Source organism: Gadus macrocephalus, chromosome 4 (genome assembly GCF_031168955.1).
Source record: "Gadus macrocephalus chromosome 4, ASM3116895v1".
Lineage (NCBI taxonomy): Eukaryota > Metazoa > Chordata > Actinopteri > Gadiformes > Gadidae > Gadus > Gadus macrocephalus.
In genome coordinates this window covers 21749901-21768220 of record NC_082385.1, presented here as the reverse complement: position 1 = coordinate 21768220, position 18320 = coordinate 21749901, and the positions used below count along the sequence as shown (strand labels likewise).

Here is an 18320-nt window from a genome sequence, read left to right as displayed (position 1 = left end):
GGTACACTTTCCACTTCCGGGAGTTTTCACAACGCGATGCAATGGCTCCTCACTGCTGTGTTCCCCAATGCACTTCATCACACAGGAAGAAATCGAACAGAGGACAAACTTTTCACCGTTTCGCCAATGATCTGGGACTACGTCGAGAATGGATTATTAAAATCAAAAGAGATCCTGGCCGTCATTTTAAGGTACGTTTTATGATATGTCTGGTGCTGTAACCCGGTCTCCGTATCGCTAGCAGTTAGCCAGGCTAGCAAGAACTTGCCCGTTTTAGTAGATAGATTAAGGCAGAGAGCACAGTTGTTGAAATGTATATGTATAAAATTAAACATGTAATGTTTATATGATTACATTTTATTTGCTGATGCAGATAAACACATACACAAAAGTGTGCTCGGAGCATTTCCTCCCAGACTGCCTGGTAAAAACCAAGACAGGGATCACCAAGCTGAAACAGGGAGCTGTGCCGACTGTGTTTGCATGGAGTTCTTTCAGACCAGAGAGGAGGAGTGTTGTTAGAACTGCAAGGTAGTATTGATATGAGTTAAGTTACTAGTTCGTAATGCATTTATTTACTGTGTAGTGACAGTATTTCTCTGTTGATGATTTCCAGCAAGGTTTCCACGGATCATGGTGAGTGTGTTGAGGTACGTACAATGTGTAATTGGTTACATGCATTGAGCATGAGTATCCTTGTAAAAGACCTAATGTGTCCATCAATATGTTTCCCTTATACTTCCAGTGAAGAGACGCCCCCTCAGCACCCAGACCACGAATATGCTGCATTGCCTCCCTCCCTTCAAGATCAACTTGAGGAAGCCCGAAAGACCATCGCTGATCAAGAAACTTTAATTGCAGAGCTTCAACAACTGTTTGGGGTTTCAAATTTTCAAAGTGATGATAAACAGATCTCATTCTATACAGGGTTCCCGGATTATGCTACATTTAAAGCTGTGTTTATGGCCCTGCAACCTACTGCAGAAAATATGGTGGGATGGAGTCAGGCTCAGCGATTCAAACATACCAGTGGGGAGGTAATTCGTCAAGGCTTTAGTGCCTCTAAATTGTCCACTATGGACCAGTTTTTTCTTTTCCTTTGTAGGTTGAGGCAGGGATTTCCTGAGCAGGACCTTGCAACCCGATTCCGTATATCGCAGTCAACAGTAAGCAGGATCTGTGTGACCTGGGTCAACTTTCTGTATTTTATGTTGGGATCACTTCAAATGTGGCCTTCAAGGAAAACTGTGGATGAACTTATGCCAGCTTGTTTTAAATGCACATTCCCGGCTACTAGAGTTATATTGGATTGCACAGAAATTCATGTACAGAAACCTAGCTCCAAGGTCCTTAACACAGCAATTTACTCGCACTACAAATCTAACACCACATTTAAAGGCCTAATAGGCATTGCCCCCTCAGGTGAAGTGGCTTTTGTCAGTGACTTGTATACAGGTTCAATATCTGACAAAGAAATTACCAAAAAATCAGGTATCCTTTCTTTGCTTGAAGAAGGAGATATGGTAATGGCCGATAAAGGCTTTCTCATCAAGGACCTTCTCTCTGAAAGACAGGTGTCCCTTGTAATCCCTCCTTTTTTAGGCCCAAGTGGACACTTCACTGCAGAGGAAGTTCGAAAGACTCAAGCGATAGCAAGACTGCGAATTCATGTAGAACGTGCTATTAGGCGGATTAAAGAGTACCATATTTTTGATAAAGTCTTACCCATGACACTGGTAAATAATAATAATAATTCATTATATTTATATAGCGCTTTTCAATGACCCAAAGACGCTTACAGAAGGGGGGGACCTAACTCACCACCACCACCAGTGTGTAGCACCCACTTGGGTGATGCACGGCAGCCAATCTGCGCCAGAACGCTCACCACACACCAGCTTGAGGTGGAGAGTGAGGGAATTGATGAATCAGCCAATTGGAATTGATGATGGTGATGATGGAATTGATGATGGTGGGCTCCGTTAACCAACTGTGGGCTGTCTGTGCCCTTTTAACAAATTTCCAAGGTCCTCTTTTAAAATTGTTATGTAAATCTCTACAACTGTAATCTTAATATCCACAAATGTATTCAAACCTTGATTAGAAAGTGTTCGTCTTTATGAATCTGTATAAAACATTACCCATGATTATTGTTCTTTACGAATCTGTACAAAACCTTAGGCATCATTATTGTTCTTCTTTACGAATTCATTCAAATCCTTGACCATCATTATTGTTCATCTTTAAGAATCTGTTCAAAACCTTAGCCATCATTGTTCTTTATGAATATATTCAAATCCTTAACCATCATTATTGTTCATCTTTATGAATCTATACAAATCCTAACCATCATTATTGTTCATCTTTATGAATCTATACAAATCCTTAACCATCATTATTGTTCATCATTATGAATCCTTAACCATCATTATTGTTCATCTTTATGAATCAATACAATGTGAACTTGTATTGTTACCAGAGCACCTTATCATGGTCAATGTATCACAGGATCCCTGTCAGACTTTGTAATCATTTCACATGCTCTTTACTTTTATATACCTGTGAGTTGTTTTTTTACGTGTATGTATAAGCTACTGGATGTCCATCTAAAGAATAAAGTACAATTGTATTACACATGGATGATGTCCTTCATAACTTTATAACTTATTATAGAGGAACCAGAACAGGTCGGAACATCAGAAAACATTCCAAAAACATTGATAGGCACACTGGTCTAGGTTTGTAAAGGTAACTTTGTACATGGAAGTTGGTATGGCGGAATAGAGTAAAATGGCCTGCTTGTATACTGTAAGCTTGGAAAAGGAACCAATCCCTTATGAATGGCTGCTCAAGTGACAGCTCCACCTGAAAAGATAATCAAACTTTAGACACTTGACACTTCAGAGTTGCTATTAACAAATAACATATTATTTATTTATTTATTTATATATATATATACACACACACAAGCATACACTGAGTGCAGTGAATTAGGTACATCTGGCATTTCAATGTTCTGCCATGAAAATATTACAGCGACATGCTGGTAGTGGTAGGTTGTTTACAGCTGTGATACGTGCGAACACAACTAGAAAGATACCTAATACCTTGGGCACTCATTGTACAAAAAAGTCAGGGTTGTGGAAAAGCTCATATTAAGATTGAACAGTATGGATTTTAGAGGTAGATATGTGTTATTTTAAGTTATGACATTCCATCTTATGTCAATTTAAAAAAGACAAGTGATTTGTAAGCTAATTACATTTTGAAGAACCTTCCTCAACCCTGGATACACTGAGAACTGAGCAACTCTTATCTTAACATGAATGTTAATGCTTACCTTACCCTCACTTACCTGATAGTTATACTGTCATTATACTATCATTGTCAACAACAGTAGCAACATGCACCTAGCCCTGTCTTGCTTTGCTAATTTGAAACAAGTATCATATCAGAGTATATATCAATGAGGCTTATGTGATATCACATCAGCTACAGAGAACATGTTAATGAGATAAAATCAACATGTTATTTTCGGTCAGACAGGGAAAGGTACATTGTTGATATGAACTCAGAATGAACTTTTAGCAAGCTGGTTTAACTGTGGCACTGCTCTGTGAACTGAGCAGTTTGTCCACTTAGCACCTGATGCCTGTATGATGTAAGGTGCCTCGTTTTTCCGCACAGAAGGAAAATACCTAGCCCTCACAAATATCTGTGGTGGTCTCCTATTCACTTGTGGATTAAATACATGTTCAGTGTTAAATAAAATTGAAAATAGTACAGACAGTCAACAACTCCATATCACAGCTAAAGGTGCGGCCACACCAGACGCGTATCTCGCGTAATTTTTACGCGAGATACGCGCGTAAAATGTTGCTTGACCATTTTGTGTCAAAAATGGTCGCATACGCGCCATACGCGCCTACGTCACTCGCCTAGATGAGTCCATGTCCATGCAAGTGAACGGAGCGTTCCCTCTTCGTCATAACTATCAAACCAAACATCCTTCACATTCACAGAGCGAACATTATGAAAGTAAAATGCACATTTCTCGCTAGAAATGTTTCCATAAAAGCATTTAATGGCGTAACTATGTTACTATTTCCACACAGAATAAAGAAAGATGTCGGCCGTATGCTTCTGTCCAAGCTCACTACTCTCTGCCAGTGACGTCGGGTCAAGCTCAACGCTGATTGGGCAACACGGCTAATCGTCATGCGTATGAGCGTAAAAAGTTAAATTTTTTGAACTCTTGAAATGTACGCGATATACGCGCTTTACGCGCGTATAGCGCGTAAATATACGTGCCTCATACGGGTGTAAAATGTTGCTTATACGCGTATTACGCGTGAAACGCGTAAAACGCGCGTAAACCAATGGTTCCCTATGGAAAAAATGGCGATTTCATACGCGAAGTACGCGAGATACGCGTCTGGTGTGGCCGCACCTTTACTACTTCTAGCATAAAAAGCTATGAGAAAAGGCGGCAGCGTCCATTCGTACCTTCAATGTCGTGGATAAAACCTTCTATCCAGTTACTGTATCCCTTGAGTAACACAGCCCGAGGGATGTTGCAGTCAGTACTGGCCCATTGCTCCACATTTGTTATGCTTAATTCAGGCAGACAGGAGAGATTGGTGGTCCACACTGGAGGTTCCATCACTTGTGCTGCTGATTCTTCCATGGATCATATGCGTCGGAGTCCGACTTCCGGGTTTGTGTACCCCTCACGGGCTAAAATGGCCGCCAGGTGAATAAGGCGACGGGCTCTGGCCCGAGGAGGAGCTTAAATTTTCCCTAAATGTGGGCTGGTCTAAACGTTTAACCCATGGTTTCACCCTCCTCGCGGGCGCCATCTGGTGGCGGAGATCCGGCAGCACATTCTCAAACGTCAATACAGCACAGCACAGCACAATGACTTACCGGTAATATGCAGGGTTGCCAACAGTCACGCCCCTGGCGTGACTCTCACGCTTTCACCATCAATCTCACGCTGTCACGCACACGCAAGAAATGTCACGCCAAAATAAAAAATCCTCCCGTTCATTTTCTGCGGGAGCAGACTAACAGCTGTTACTGTAACATCTACCTACCTACAACGTGATCACGGCAGTATTCTCTGATCGTTGATTCGCTGAAAACGCACCTGATACTAAGTTGCGTTTGAAAAGGTCAGAGAGAGTTCAGAGCCGGAGTCGGAGCCCACTGATGCACGTTTGGGGATGGGTCGGTCGCGACCGATTCGTTCACAACGAACGAATCCCGAACGTGAACGACAAGAACTTGTTCCCTAAAACAAGAAGAACTGGTTCTTTGATTCTTTTTTATTTTTTAACATAAAACAAAAATATGGTAAATAAAATATACAAACGAACAGAGCTTCGTCTCCCCGCGACCTTATATCGATTGAGTCTACAACGTTCTCAAAGATTCAGCCAATGAGAGGTAGCAATGGTGTTGCCATGGCACCTGGGTAAACAAATGACAAGGCGGTACCGTCGAATTTGCACGCTTTCTCTGTCTGACGTATCTTGGGTCATACCATTCGACGTGGGGCCACTAATATATCCCCCTAAATTTCCGAAAATAGACTTGACCTCCATCTGTTTATTGGATAAACGCATTTCCCAATCCCAGGAGCCTTTGCTCCATTCTACATCAATTCAAGAACAAACAAAGAAATTAAACTGCAGTTCGTATTTTTTATTTATGACCATGAAAGTTCTGTAATGCATGAATAATGAAGAATTAAATGTAGAGTAAAATAAAAATTATAAATATAAAACCATGAATGACATATAGAGAGTAAGCAAGTGGTATAAATATTGGTGGGACGTTTGGTTATACTATTTAGTATATCTTGTCGATTTTCATGGGGGGTAGAGCCAAGCCCTGGGTATGTCTTGGAAATCTTAAGAATCGGGCAAGTAGCACTTTCATATTCCCCAAATTATTCAAATCGGCCCAGATTGTGTTGAGCATGCCTCACTCGAATGCTGAGCGAACTTTTTCATTGATTGGCCTAAACAAGACTGAAACCAGAAACCTTGAAGGCACCCTGTCGTCAATTATGACCATGAAAATGAGCAGCCTTGAACCCTGCTTCAGATACAAACCTCCTGCAGAGGTTATGAAGCAGGCCAAAACTGCCCCTGTGGCATACAACAGGCCTAATATGTAACTTCTATGTTCTGCCTCTGCTGCGGAGTGTACACGCACACACACACACACACACACACACACACACACACACACACACACACACACACACACACACACACACACACACACACACACACACACACACACACACACACACACACACACACACACACAGCCCCCCCCCCACACTACCCACCACAGCCAGCCAGCCAGCTCTGGGGAGCTGGGGTAACTATTGTCCCTTTTTTTTTTTTCTCTGTCTTTATTTGAGATGCCTGTCTTTATTTTGTAATACTGCAATCAATAAATGAATTGTACATTTTTAAAAAAAAAATTAGGGTTAAGGGTTGTCCAAAAAATTAGCCGCTCACACTAATATTTTAGAGTCTCACTCCAGCCAAAGTCCCAAAGTTGGCAACCCTGAATATGGAAAAAGGTTCATGAATTTGTGTGTTATGTGGTGCAATGTCGTGGTGCAGTGTGCAGGCAAATCTGGAGGGGAAAAGCAAAATTTAAATCAGGTTTCAATGTTTCACGAAACATATCTTACCAATGTGGTTTGGAAAATATTACCATGATAAGCAAAATATTGGAATTTATTTAATTGTCCTCATATGTGGACGCCATGCACGAGGGCATGGCGTTAAAAAAAGCTGAAAAACACTGCCTAAATGCTATTTTTCAAACGACCTCATGACATAAATATGAGGCCTATGCATGTTACTTCCATGAATATTTTAATGATCAACTTGTTGGTCTATCCATACATTAGTTTATAATGTACACGAACAGAGAGCGGCAGAAAAGCGCACAGCATCATGGACTCGGACGGAAATACGTTTTTCCCCTATCTGCAGAAAGCGGGAGAACGTATTTCCGTCTGAGTCCATGATACTGCGCGGAATTTTCCTTAAATCTGGTCTGGCTTAAACGTTTAAGCCAGCCCACATTTAAGCAAAATGTAAGCCCCTCCTCGATCTGCAAGCCGCAGTCAAGGCGGCTGCATGGTTCAGCGTTGGTGTTAAGGTACGGCCACACCAACCGCGTTGCTCGCGGTAGGGGCGTTGAAAATCGGCATTTTTGCATAGGGAACCATTGGTCTAGGTGCGGTACACGCGGTGAAGCGGTGAAGCGTTGCGTTGGGGGCTTTAGGCGCGGAAGTTGCACGTAATTACGCACGTAAACGCAGTACCGCGCCCACCGCACCAACGCCCGGAGTTCAGAAAATTGAACTTTCACCGCTTCAACGCGTGACGTTAAGCCACGGTAGCCAATCAGCGTGGAGCTTGACCCGACGTCACTGGCAGAGAGTAGTGAGCTTGCACAGAAGCATACGGCCGACATCTTTCTTTATTCTGGGTGGAAATAGTGACATAGTTACGCCATTACATGCGTTTATGGAAACATTTCTAGCGAGAAATGTGCATTTTACTTTCAGAATGTTCGCTCGGTGAATGTGAAGGATGTTTGGTTTGATAGTTATGACGAAGAGGGAACGCTCCGTTCACTTGCATGGACAGAGTCTCTGGTTGCTCAGCAACCTCAACGTCTTGGCGGACTATTTCTCTGCTGATCAACACTACGAATGCTGGAGACACACCATGTGAAGTTATTTAACCCGACTAGTGTTATTTATATCCGAGATTATTTAATCTAACCCGATCTAAGCTCTATCATGCACCCAAACGCGGCGTTTGGGTTTCCTACCTCGGACTCCAGCGCAGCCACGGCCGACATCTTTCTTTATTCTGGGTGGAAATAGTTACATAGTTACGCCATTAAATGCGTTTATGGAAACATTTTTAGCGAGAAATGTGCATTTTAATTTCATAATTTTTGCTCAGTGAATGTGAAGGATGTTTGGTTTGATAGTTATGACGAAGAGGGAACGCTCCGTTCACTTGCATGGACATGGACTCATCTAGCTGCGGTGGCGTGGTGACGCGGTGGAAGCGTTGAACCACCACACACCGATCAAGCGTCAGGTTAGGCGCGGTACTCGCGGTATCCACCGCGAGCAACGCGGTTGGTGTGGCCGTAGCATTACGTTGTTGCGCAAAATTTACTCAAAGCAATTCATGCTCCCTTTAGGTTGCGCGTGTTGCCAAGCAATTTACCGCCAGAACAGTAGGTGGAGTAATATGTGGAGTAAAGTTTTTCGTTGAAGACGACCTCGAGAATGACGTCTTTGTCTGTGGGAGTCGTTGGTTTGTTTATGTGCCAGATCGTGTTCTCCCCATACACAGTGAATGATGGCAACAGACAGAGGAACAGGGGTGATGAAGTTGTTGATCATTGGGGTTGTATAAATGTGCATATCTCTCTACATTTTAAAACGACATAATGTGTTGGCAGCAAAGTTAACTTCACTTCACGTTAATGCTTTTGTATATGAGCCTGCCGGCCGGGTTCCATTCTATCAAACCACCCACCCTCCTTCCTCCTACGGCAGCGTTTCTCAAATTGAACCATGAAAAGGAGATTTTCCTGGTATTGGTCGAAGACTACCTAAGTGAAGCCTATATGGTGTATTTGTGTGTGGGCGTCGTCGTTGGCTGTTTATAAACCGCCTCCCAGTCATGTTCTACACATTCAGTGAACTATGGCAGAGAAATGTGATACTCCAGACAGGAAGTAGTAAGCAGACCAATCACAGCCTTGCAGGCTGCGCGGCTCGCGTAAAAGCTTACGTAAAAAATGACGCAAGTCTAGAAAAATCGCCCGACGCACGCAAGACGTGAGAAGTCGCGCAAGGGGTGCGCATGGGCGCGCAAGGGCCTCTTGCGCTTGCGCTTACGCTTACGTAACTGAGCATAAATCGGCCTTCACTCGCTCTGGCGGGCCTCCGCAGTGTGGGCGGGGCCTCCGCGGTAGACGCAGTCACATGGAAGGAAGGAGAGAGAGTTGTAAAAAAAAGAAGGTGAGTGGTAAACTAATCTAAACGGGTTTGTTCTTATGTTCAACGATGTTGTTGGGGTCGTTAAAGCCATGCTCCTCGAGTCTTTACCTAATTGTCTTTTGATTTCGACTCTAATGCACTTTAGCTGAAAAGGCGCAATAAGCGGGTAAAGTTTAGATAAGCCAAGGACAGAGCAAAGTGTTGTAAAGGAGACATGAGAGCGATTCAAGTTATGTGTAGGAAAATGTAAGGAATATGTTTATTGTCGTTATATAAAACCAGGTAGTTAATAAGGAGACGATCGGGTAATACAATGCTTTGATCGGTGTAGGACGTGTTCATGGAGACACTCGACACCAAACCTCTATTGGTTTGAAATGAAAACAGCCTTTCGTCGGGAAAAACGACCATGAGAACCTCCCTGTTGGGATACGTCCGGTAGACCTGCCAGTTGTTGATAAGTCTCAAGTTTATTGACAGTACTTTTCTGTATTATTATGGTTTGCAAAGATGTTTGTTACTAGAAACTTCACCATCATTATTACGAGGATGTGCCAACATTGAACCGCAAATAAACACTTGGGAAATGCAACAATGACTATTGCGTTTCCCAACAGTACTACAACATGGTCATTACCTTTAATACCTGATCAAGTCGGTATTATTGTTGATATAACTACGTGTTGATAGTTGATGCAATTTAATTTCTAGATCGTTGACTCAATATCATCCACTGTCTTGATTCACATTTCTATATATTTTAATTCTGGTTATGTAAGAACGAAAAGTGCAAGGGCGTCTGTATTGTAGTGTTGTATCAGTAAAGCAGAATTTATTGGTTTGTTCTGATGTAGACCTGATGTGATGCCTCGTGAGGAGATGAAGTGGCCTTTGATCCGAGGCAGAGGGGTGGGCTCCAGACCGCTGGAGGCGTTGATCTCCGACCCCGCCACGCCCGTGGTGGGTGTCCTGGGTACGGGCGACTTCTCCCGCTCGTTGAGCGGGCGACTAGTGGCGTCCGGGTATCAGGTGGTGGTTGGCAGCCGCAGCCCTAAACGCTCCCGGGCGCTGTTCCCTGAGGAGGCAGAGGTGAGCGTGACCCTCCCTCGCTCTTTTACCCATTCAGTCCCTCACAGTCAGAATCACTCGCTAATAGACCCTTTTGAAAGTAAGACAAACACTGTTGCCACAACAGTTTCTTTCCTACTTTGAAAAGGGTCTATTAGCGAGCGTAATATGCTGCTCATAACAATGATGGTTTTGTTCACTGTAAGAGTGGCAGTGAGCCAGTATTAGTAGATATAGCTAGTAACTTCATATATACGTTGACCATGCTAGTCATTTACATTTACATTTAGGGCATTTAGCAGACGCTTTTATCCAAAGCGACTTACAATAAGTACATTTGTCAGAAGAAGTGCATCAATATATCGTTGTCGGTACAGAAAGGATGTTCATAGAACCCAGTGCAAGTACCACAATCGCTAGGCTAATCAATTCCCGTGTTACAGCCATGATAGCAGCTACTGCAGTTGATACACAGTTAAGTACTAATAATAATAATAATACAATACAATGCAATACAATACAATACAGTGTACAATGGTGGCCAGAAGGGGGAGGGTGGCTATGCAGTGTTGAGGTGGACTCTGAACAGGTGAGTCTTGAGTCTTTTTCGGAAGATAGTGAGCGACTCTGCGGTCCTGGCAGGGAGCTCGTTCCACCACTGAGGTCCCAAAACCGAGAAAAGTTGTGACTTTGCTGAACGGCCTTTGCTAGCTCTTAGCGATGGCGGTTCCAGACGTCCAGCTGAGGAGTACCATCGTCTTAAATTTGATGCGAGCTACTACAGGGAGCCAGTGGAGGTCCCGGAAGAGGGGGGTCACATGGGAGAACTTCGGTAGGTTGAACACGAGGCGCGCTGCCGCATTCTGGATGCGCTGCAAAGGTTTAATCACAGAGGCAGGAAGTCCTGTGATGGACTTAATTAACAGCCTAATTTTCAATCACAGAAACAGGAAGTGACACCATTGTTGATGATCTGTGAAAAGGGTCCGTTGACTCATTCATCCATTGACTTATTCATCCATTTACTCACTTGCATTATTTACTAACTCTAAAGCTGATGAACTTGCATATTGACTGTTTTTTTTCACTCACTGACTCAGTAGCTGCGTCACTCTCTTCCCCTACAGCATTCACCCCCGGCATTCGCTGATTCACTCACTTCTTCATAGATTCACTCACTTACTTACTAACTGGTATACTCACTCACTTAAAGATCTAAAATCCCGTAGTAAGGCCTAAAATCTCCTGACTTGACAGTTCTACAGGCTAGTGTCCCCCCTCCGGTATCAAATCCAACAGCCCAGGACCCATCAACAAAAAACGGCAGAAGAAAATGTATTGCATAATCCAAATTTAGGCCTCAAATCTCCTGATTTGACGGTTCTACGATCCAATGCCCCCACAGGGAACGGCAAAGCAATAGGGGTCCCTGGACAACAAACTTTTTTAAAATTGCACAATAATTGATGTCACTCAAAAAAGAGTGAAACAAGTTTACATTTACATTTAGGGGATTTAGTGCGCTTTAATCCAAAGCGACTTCCGATAAGTACATTTGTCAGAAGAAAGAGAAACAACAATTTTTAACTGTCGGCACAGTAAGGATGTTCATAGAACCAAGTGCCAAGCACTAGCAATCGCTAGGTTCCCCATTCCCTGTATACAATAGAGATTGCAGGGATAAGATGCTACACGACTAAGTACTGTAACTAAGTATGACATACATAAGTGTGTACATTAAGTGCCAGGACGTACGACATACAATAAGTAGTACGTTTATGATAAGTACGTTTATGAGAAATACATTTATAATATATAATACGTTTACAGTAAAGACTTGTGCAATCCCATATCCTCACTGTCTCGCCCCGCTGTCCCCTCAGGTGACGTCCCAGAAGGAGGCAGCCAGCCAGGCGGGTGTTGTGTTCGTAGCGCTGTTCCCCGAGCACTACTCTACGCTGGCAGGCCTCAGGCAGGTCCTGGCGGGCAAAGTGCTGGTGGATGTCAGCAATGCCGTCCAGTTCAACCTCTGCAGGACATCCCATGCCGAGCAGCTGGCAGACATGTTCCCGGAGAGCCACGTGGTGAAAGGGTTCAACACCGTGTCAGCTTGGGCGCTCCAGACCGGCCCGCGGGACGGGAACCGACAGGTGAGGTCCCGGTCTGAGGTCCGGGCGTGTCCGGGATTCGGAGGATGTTTTCAGTTGCACGCTGTATCAATTGTGTTTGACGCAGACATTTAGTTTGGTTCCAATTTGAATTGATGCCCGAGAACGGCCTTATTGAGAACTGCTTCCCACATGCTCCATGTAGAGTGATAATAAAATAGTGAAAATAAATTCGGTCTGTGATCCTCACTTTTTCTGTCCACTCCTCTTCTGCTCTATCACCCTGAGCTTCCCCCTGGGTGTGACCTCATGTTAGCTCACGGTGGTCCTCTTCCCCCCCGGGGTGTAACCTCACGGTGCTCCTCTCCTCCCCGTCCTCCAGGTCATGCTGTGCGGTGACAGCGCGGAGGCCAAGGCAGTGGTGGGCGGGCTGTGCTGCGCACTGGGCTTTGCCCCGGTGGACACAGGCCTCCTGGCGGCCCAGGCCCTGGATTTGGAGAACCTCCCACTGAGGCTCTTCCCATCGTGGCGCGTCCCGGTCCTCTCCACGCTCGGCCTCTTCGTGGTCTTCTACCTGTACAACTTCCTGCGCGACGTGCTGCACCCCTTCGTGGCGTTGGGCCGCGCCCCCGCCTTCTACAAGCTGCCCGTGGAGACGGTGAATGCCACGCTGCCGGCGGTGGCCCTGGTCACGCTGGCCTCAGTGTACGCCCCTGGCTCGCTCGCCGCGGGCCTGCAGCTGTCCCGGGGCACCAAGTACGCCCGCTTCCCCAGCTGGCTGGACCGCTGGATGGGTCGCAGAAAGCAGTTGGGGCTGTGCAGCTTCGCCTGCGCTGCCATACACGCCGTCTACAGCCTGTGTCTGCCTATGAGGCGCTCGGCGCGATACAAGATGCTCAACGACGCCTTTAAGCAGGTGAGCACCGTGTGTGGGTGAGCACTGTGGGCTGAGTTAGGGTTTGAGCTATGATGGTTTCAGGTAGGGGTTAGGCCAGGGGCGTTGCTAGACCTAGAGTTTTACTGGGGCACAGGCCCCCAACTGCCAACACTTTTTTTTTTACGTGTGCACAATATGAAATAGATGGATACAGAAGGGTATGTACGAGCGTCAAAATCATTGTCACTGTCATACTGTAGGCTATATTAAAGCACTGGTAAAGGTAAAGATGCAAAGATGGATTCATGAGTACCGTACAATGATATTTATTTGAACACATACACATCTCAAAGATTTACAAATAAGGTAACTGACAAATAAACAAAAAGTCTCTTTATGACCTTCACCTCTTTATCAGGAGAAGTCTACACATCTATATTTATTTAGAAGCTGTGTGGAAACAGCATAATTTTGCCAGAACGACATGTACTAAAAAGGCAAGAAACAAGGTTTAAAACTAATAGAATTTCAGACTTAAGGTGAGGTGGCTCATTACCACCAATCAACCTGGAAAATGTTATAGAACCATCAAAGCTCTTAAATTAAACTAAAAAAGGCCATACACTACTGCATAGAGCCTTTTCAAATGATAATTTTTTCACTATTAAGCTGTATCGCCGCGCCTTCATGGTGGCAAAGCGGTCAATAACTTGGCTTTGACTCACTTTGCATAGCCTTCCTTGCCCCCTGGTTGACCTAAGCCAGGTGTGGAGCCTTCTCGACACACTGAAAGATCGCTCACAACTACAACTGTTTACAGGAATTGTGAGTGCAATCTGAATTATATGTGTCAGTGTTGGGAACATTGTTGGATCCAGTATGTTAAAAACACCCTGTAGGCTATATCCATAATTTCCTTTTTTGTCTTAAGGAATTTTTTGTCCACTAAAACTTCCTCAAGTTTTGAAGACAGACAATTTTTCATTCATTATTCATTTTCCGCGTGTTTACCTGCACGCATGGTGTGTGTGTGTGTGTGTGTGTGTGTGTGTGTGTGTGTGTGTGTGTGTGTGTGTGTGCTATAAAACTACAGGCTACAGACGCTCAGTATTGAAAAACTGGTGCTAATTATGTGGGCAACATTCTCTAACAGCAATCAAGTCGTCATTGTTTGTGTCAAACAAGTTGTGAATTTGTTGTAACGTTAAAACAGGAGATGACTCTTACTCTGTGCTGTTTCCAGCTCCCGTGGTTTCCAACGAAACGATTCAAAAGAGTCACGTGGACGAATCCGGAAATAACTGATTTTTTTCATTGGTTGTTGCGTTAAATCTTACCCAGACACAGTAGGGCTATTTTCTGATTGGCTTTTATATAGCCCCTTTCGTTTTTTGATTGGCTGGTAAGTGGCAGGCTCGACTGAAGACTCCCGAGGCAGCAGGAGATGCACTTGATGAATCCTGCCGATTCCATAGCGAGAGCGGTGCTTCTGCAGATTAATTTAATAATGATCAATGGAATTTTACTGGGGCACTGGAGACTTTTACTGGGGCACGTGCCCCAGTAAAAAGGGGCTGACGACACCTCTGGGTTAGGCATCAATGCTCTAGGGCAGTGGTTCCCATCCTGGGGGGCGCGTTTCCCCTTGGGGGGCGCGCAGGACTCGAGTTGAGGGGGGATGGCATCCCCCTTTGGAATTAAAATGATCAAAATCATCCCCCTTCTGAAACAGCCATCCCCCATTCCCATCCCCTGTTATTTTATCAATTAATGTGGAAATATTACCGCTATTTAATTATAGCGGTTTCCTTATTCAATTCGGCGCAACGTTACTTTTCCTAGGGACAGATTTGACAGCGATACTGCATTCTCGAGCAGTATGCTATTGCGCAAGCAAGCAGGCGTACTTGTGCAATAGTGCCTTCACGAGCTCTCATTCCACACCGTACGAGACAGACACTGGTAGCGTGAAGCTGTCTCTGCATCTCAGACATCGCTTCCGCAGGCAACTGTCCCCTTTTCTCCCTTTCATTCCAACCCGTGAGCAGCGCTAGTCTCTCTTCTCTGCCGAATGCATTTTTGAAAAAAAAGAATAAGAATCAGTTTTTAAAATCCTTAAATGTGATGCATGCCTCCGAATCGTGTGATGCGTCCGATCAGCTGCGTTTTTGGGGATAAAATAAGAGCAATGACATGACAATAGTCATCGCTCTTATTTTATCCCCAAAAATATATAATAATAATAATAATAATAATAATAAATATAGCTGCATGCAGCAATGTGGGTGTCAAGCATAATGGGACTCGATAAGATAATTCTGCCGGACGGACGGAATCGGCTGGGTGGCTACATGACGACCGTCTCAGTAATTGGTAAACTAACTCTGCCGGACGGACGTAATCGGCTGGTTGGCTACATGACGACCTTCTTGGTAATCTGTAAACTAATTCTGCCCGACGGAGGTAATCGGCTAGGTGGCAACATTAGGACCGTCTCGGTAATCGGTAATAATGACGGCAGGTGGGATGAAGTACAGCATTATGCGAATACTCGTAAATGACGACAAAATGGAAAAATGAGCCTACCTAGTGGTAAGGGCGCATTACGACCGTCTCGGTAATCGGTGACCTAATTCTGCCGGACGGACGTAATCGGCTGGGTGGCTACATGATGACCGTATCGGTAATCAGACGGACGTAATCGGCTAGGTGGCTACATGACGACCGTCACGGTTATCGTAATCACGACGGCTGGTGGAATGGGTGGCTACATGACGACCGTCTCGGTAATCGTTAATAACGACGTCTGGTGGAATGAACTACAGAATTATGCGAATGCCAATGTTTACCAAACGGAAAAATGACCCTACCTAAGGGCGCATTATCTTCTGCCCGACAGAAAAAATGACACAAATACATTGGGGTATTCAGAACAATATCGCTAACAGAGACAAAATGTTAACAAGCATCCGTTCTGGAGGTGATTCATGAAGCATCTAATCCAGTAAGAATTGCAGTTTATATTGTAAGTGGGCTGAATGGTAAATAAAGTCATTGTTGTTTGACGTCCCCCTGAGGTCAAAGGTCACCAAATTGTTTGGCTGTCCCCAGGGCTGTAGTGGTCAAATTAGAGGTGGGTAAACTATGAATTTTGTGATCAGACCGACCTCGACACAACGCAACGCAACGCAAAGTGTTGCGACTCTGTATGGCTAGCCTGGCTATATTCCATTATGTTATCAATTAAAGTCATATTAAATCAATCAATGACAGTCAATGAATGTGTTTGTAGTTTATTCAAGTTATTCAAATTTCAACAGTAAAGAAAAGTATGTGTAGATTAAGAACTATATCTATGGCATGTGTGTATGTGTGTGTATTAGTATGCATGCTTTTCACAGTAGTGCCCAGAGGGCCTCCTTGTCCTCCACGTCAGGTCCTGCCTTGCAGGGGCGTGTTCTGGGGTTCATGGCTCCCCTGTTATTCACCAGCCAGGACTTCACATACGTGTTGGATTGAACTTTGTGAGTGGTGGGCCATTCAGTTGAATAAACATCAAGGACGACACTGTGACCAAGTGCAGACTGCATCTCAGGGGGCACACTATGATGTTCATTAAGCTGAACCCCCTCTCACACTCAGCAGTGCTAACTGGAATGAGATGGTCGATATTCAGGAGTGGTGGAAGGTTTTCTGGAATGATGCTTGAGTCATCCTTAAAATCCCTATAGCCTTCAAGAATTTTTCTGTCATCAAGTCTGAACCTTTGGGCAAGTTGTTTCAACTTGGATTCCCCATACGGTTCCTGTAGGGGAACAGGCCAGTTTGCTGGGAAAATAACTTTAAAGAAAATAAATAATAAAAGAAAAATATTTATAATATATAAAAGAAAAATATTTATAAATCTTTTTATTTTTTATTGGTTTAACCGCCAACCGCCCGAATTTAATTAAAATATATATTTTTGTCGCGTCGTCCGCCCGATCCACGGTTCAGCCGCGGAGTCCACGGCTGCAACCGCCAACCTCGCATCTCCAAATCGAGGCTTTAACATAGCGACCGAGCTATAGCGAAGTTGATAAGCCAAAACCGAAGTTTGATATGGATAGTAAAACTCTGACTGACTTTCGTTCATTTTGACATGGGCAGTACACGGATAGCATGTCACGCATTGGCCAATCTGAATGCTCGTAGTCATTTAATAGTTTGTCAAGTAAAATTGATTTATAAATCACAAAAACAACTCATGTGAATTGTTCATCTTCAGTCTTACTTTGTACTTGAGGCCTTTTTCGGGCATCTGTTGGAGTGGGAGCACTCGGAGGTCTCTTCAAAAATCGCCTGATATCCATGGCTAATTAATGACAGGAAGGCAGGCATGATAATCCACAACGCGTAGGGCCATGTGTTTACATACTTCCTGTTTACATATTTTCCTGGATCCTGATTGGTTTCACCGCCGCAGCCGCAAGGCACTGATTGGAGGGTCACAGACCATAATAGCATAGGCCTACAGCGCAGATGAAAATGATTCAGATTACAGCGTTTATTTGTTCAACAATATGAAACTTTGTCTTAGGTGTTTTAAAATAATACTACATTTATTTCCGATTATTCCAACGGCAGAATACAAGGCACAGGGAACTTTGAGGTGCGTAAACGCCACTTAGAGGTGAGTAAACGCAATTTCCCAAATTCCAGAGGTGCGTAAACGGCGTTTACGTGCGTTTACCCTCCACTACAGCCCTGGCTGTCCCCAGAAAGATGTCATGAGTCTATGTAGCAAGTTTGGCTATGATATGTTAAAGAGTTGCTTACTTCCTGTTAGGCGGCTGTGCCGTCAAGTTTGATTGGCTGTCCCGGCCAAACGGTTTGGAATTAGGAAAAGCTGTTTGGCACGTTTGTTCAGCTTCGTCTGAAGATCAAATCTGGCAAGTTTCATGATGATTGGACATAATCTAGCAAATTTGGCTATGATATGTTAAAGAGTTGCTGACAACAGGCTTACTTCCTGTTATGGAGCTTCGCCGTCAAGTTTAATTGGCTGTCACGGCCCAACAGTTTTGAATTAGAAAAGGCTGTTTGGCAGATTTGTTCGGCTTGGTCTGAAGATCATATAAGGCAAGTTTCATGATGATTGGACATAATCTGCGGCCTGTGGATATGTAATGTTGATATTGACAACTTTCAACATGGCGGCCAG

General features: G+C 44.2%; 2 protein-coding genes across 5 annotated transcripts in view; both read left to right on the top strand.

Moving 5' to 3' along the window:
* Positions 1 to 2638, top strand: LOC132455534 (THAP domain-containing protein 3-like). Its single transcript, XM_060049380.1, has 4 exons — positions 1 to 191; positions 374 to 531; positions 617 to 650; positions 746 to 2638. The coding sequence occupies exons 1-4, from the start codon at positions 42 to 44 to the stop codon at positions 746 to 748; spliced, it is 345 nt and encodes a 114-aa protein (XP_059905363.1). The 5' UTR covers positions 1 to 41; the 3' UTR covers positions 749 to 2638.
* A 6364-nt stretch (positions 2639 to 9002) lies between these two features.
* LOC132456344 (metalloreductase STEAP3-like) overlaps positions 9003 to 18320 on the top strand; it is a 45744-nt gene continuing 36426 nt past the window's right edge. The window contains exons 1-4 of one of the 4 annotated variants that reach the window (XM_060050677.1): positions 9003 to 9085; positions 9919 to 10153; positions 12016 to 12282; positions 12623 to 13156. In XM_060050677.1, coding sequence (XP_059906660.1) covers positions 9929 to 10153; positions 12016 to 12282; positions 12623 to 13156 — 1026 coding nt within the window. In that variant the 5' untranslated portion in view covers positions 9003 to 9085; positions 9919 to 9928. The other 3 variants (XM_060050675.1, XM_060050676.1, XM_060050678.1) reach the window with 3 other exon arrangements.

Coding starts and splice junctions, on each gene's coding strand:
- LOC132455534 (XM_060049380.1), top strand. CDS start 42: ATGGCTCCTCACTGCTGTGTTCCCCAATGCACTTCATCACACAGGAAG. Junction 192..373: donor ATCCTGGCCGTCATTTTAAG/GTACGTTTTATG, acceptor TTGCTGATGCAG/ATAAACACATACACAAAAGT. Junction 532..616: donor AGTGTTGTTAGAACTGCAAG/GTAGTATTGATA, acceptor GATGATTTCCAG/CAAGGTTTCCACGGATCATG.